The following is a 773-nucleotide window of genomic DNA, read 5'->3' on the forward strand; positions in this document are numbered from 1 at the left end:
CCCAGACCCCAGTCTCACACTCTCACCAACATAGTAACCCCAGACCCCAGTCTAACACTCTCACCAACATAGTAACCCCAGTCTCACACTCTCACCAACATAGTAACCCCAGTCTAACACTCTCACCAACATAGTAACTCCAGACCCCAGTCTCTCAGTTCTAAAATGGTAAACACTCTGATGGCATTAATTGCACTGTTCAGGTGGAGGCTGAAGGGGGAACAGTGTGCTCCTCTCCCGTTGGCTCCCAGATGGCGGTGACCAGAAGTCCATGTCTTTACTTCCTGTTGTTCAGAATTAATAAACATATCTGTCTCCATAGCTCCTCCTCCCAAGGCACAGGGAAGGGGTTACTCTGTCTTTTCAGCTTTCTCCTCTTTATTGAGCGGTTCGCTGTTTTTTCGGGCAGTTCCGGTCTTTTCCGTCTCCTGACCTGAGGTTTTCCCATGGTTCCCAGCGGCAGATTGTTTGTCCAGGAAGTTGAGCATCTCACTGAGAACGGTCTGGAAGGTGCTAAGAGCTGCACACACCGCCGGAGTCCCAAAACCATGGGTGATGAGACTGGAGAATACACACATATAAATACACATTATATAACCCTAAACACAGACATTAGTAGTGAAGCTGGTTGAAAGCACTGAGCTCTCTGTTTAAACAACTGGCACACAGCTCAGACACCCATGCATACCCCACAGCACATGCCACCAGAGGTCTCTTCACAGTCCCCAAGTCCAGAACAGACTCTGGGAGGCGCACAGTACTACATAGAGCCA

General features: G+C 49.3%; 1 protein-coding gene across 1 annotated transcript in view; it reads right to left on the bottom strand.

The window, feature by feature from the left end:
• Positions 1-350: 350 nt before the first annotated feature.
• LOC106570985 (transcription factor AP-2-delta) overlaps positions 351-773 on the bottom strand; it is a gene marked incomplete at its 5' end in the record, with an annotated part of 6979 nt that continues 6556 nt past the window's right edge. The window contains one exon of the mRNA XM_045695239.2: positions 351-561. Coding sequence (XP_045551195.2) covers positions 351-561 — 211 coding nt within the window. The remainder of the gene's footprint in view (positions 562-773) is intronic.

Source organism: Salmo salar, chromosome 15 (genome assembly GCF_965601325.2).
Source record: "Salmo salar chromosome 15, fSalSal1, whole genome shotgun sequence".
Lineage (NCBI taxonomy): Eukaryota > Metazoa > Chordata > Actinopteri > Salmoniformes > Salmonidae > Salmo > Salmo salar.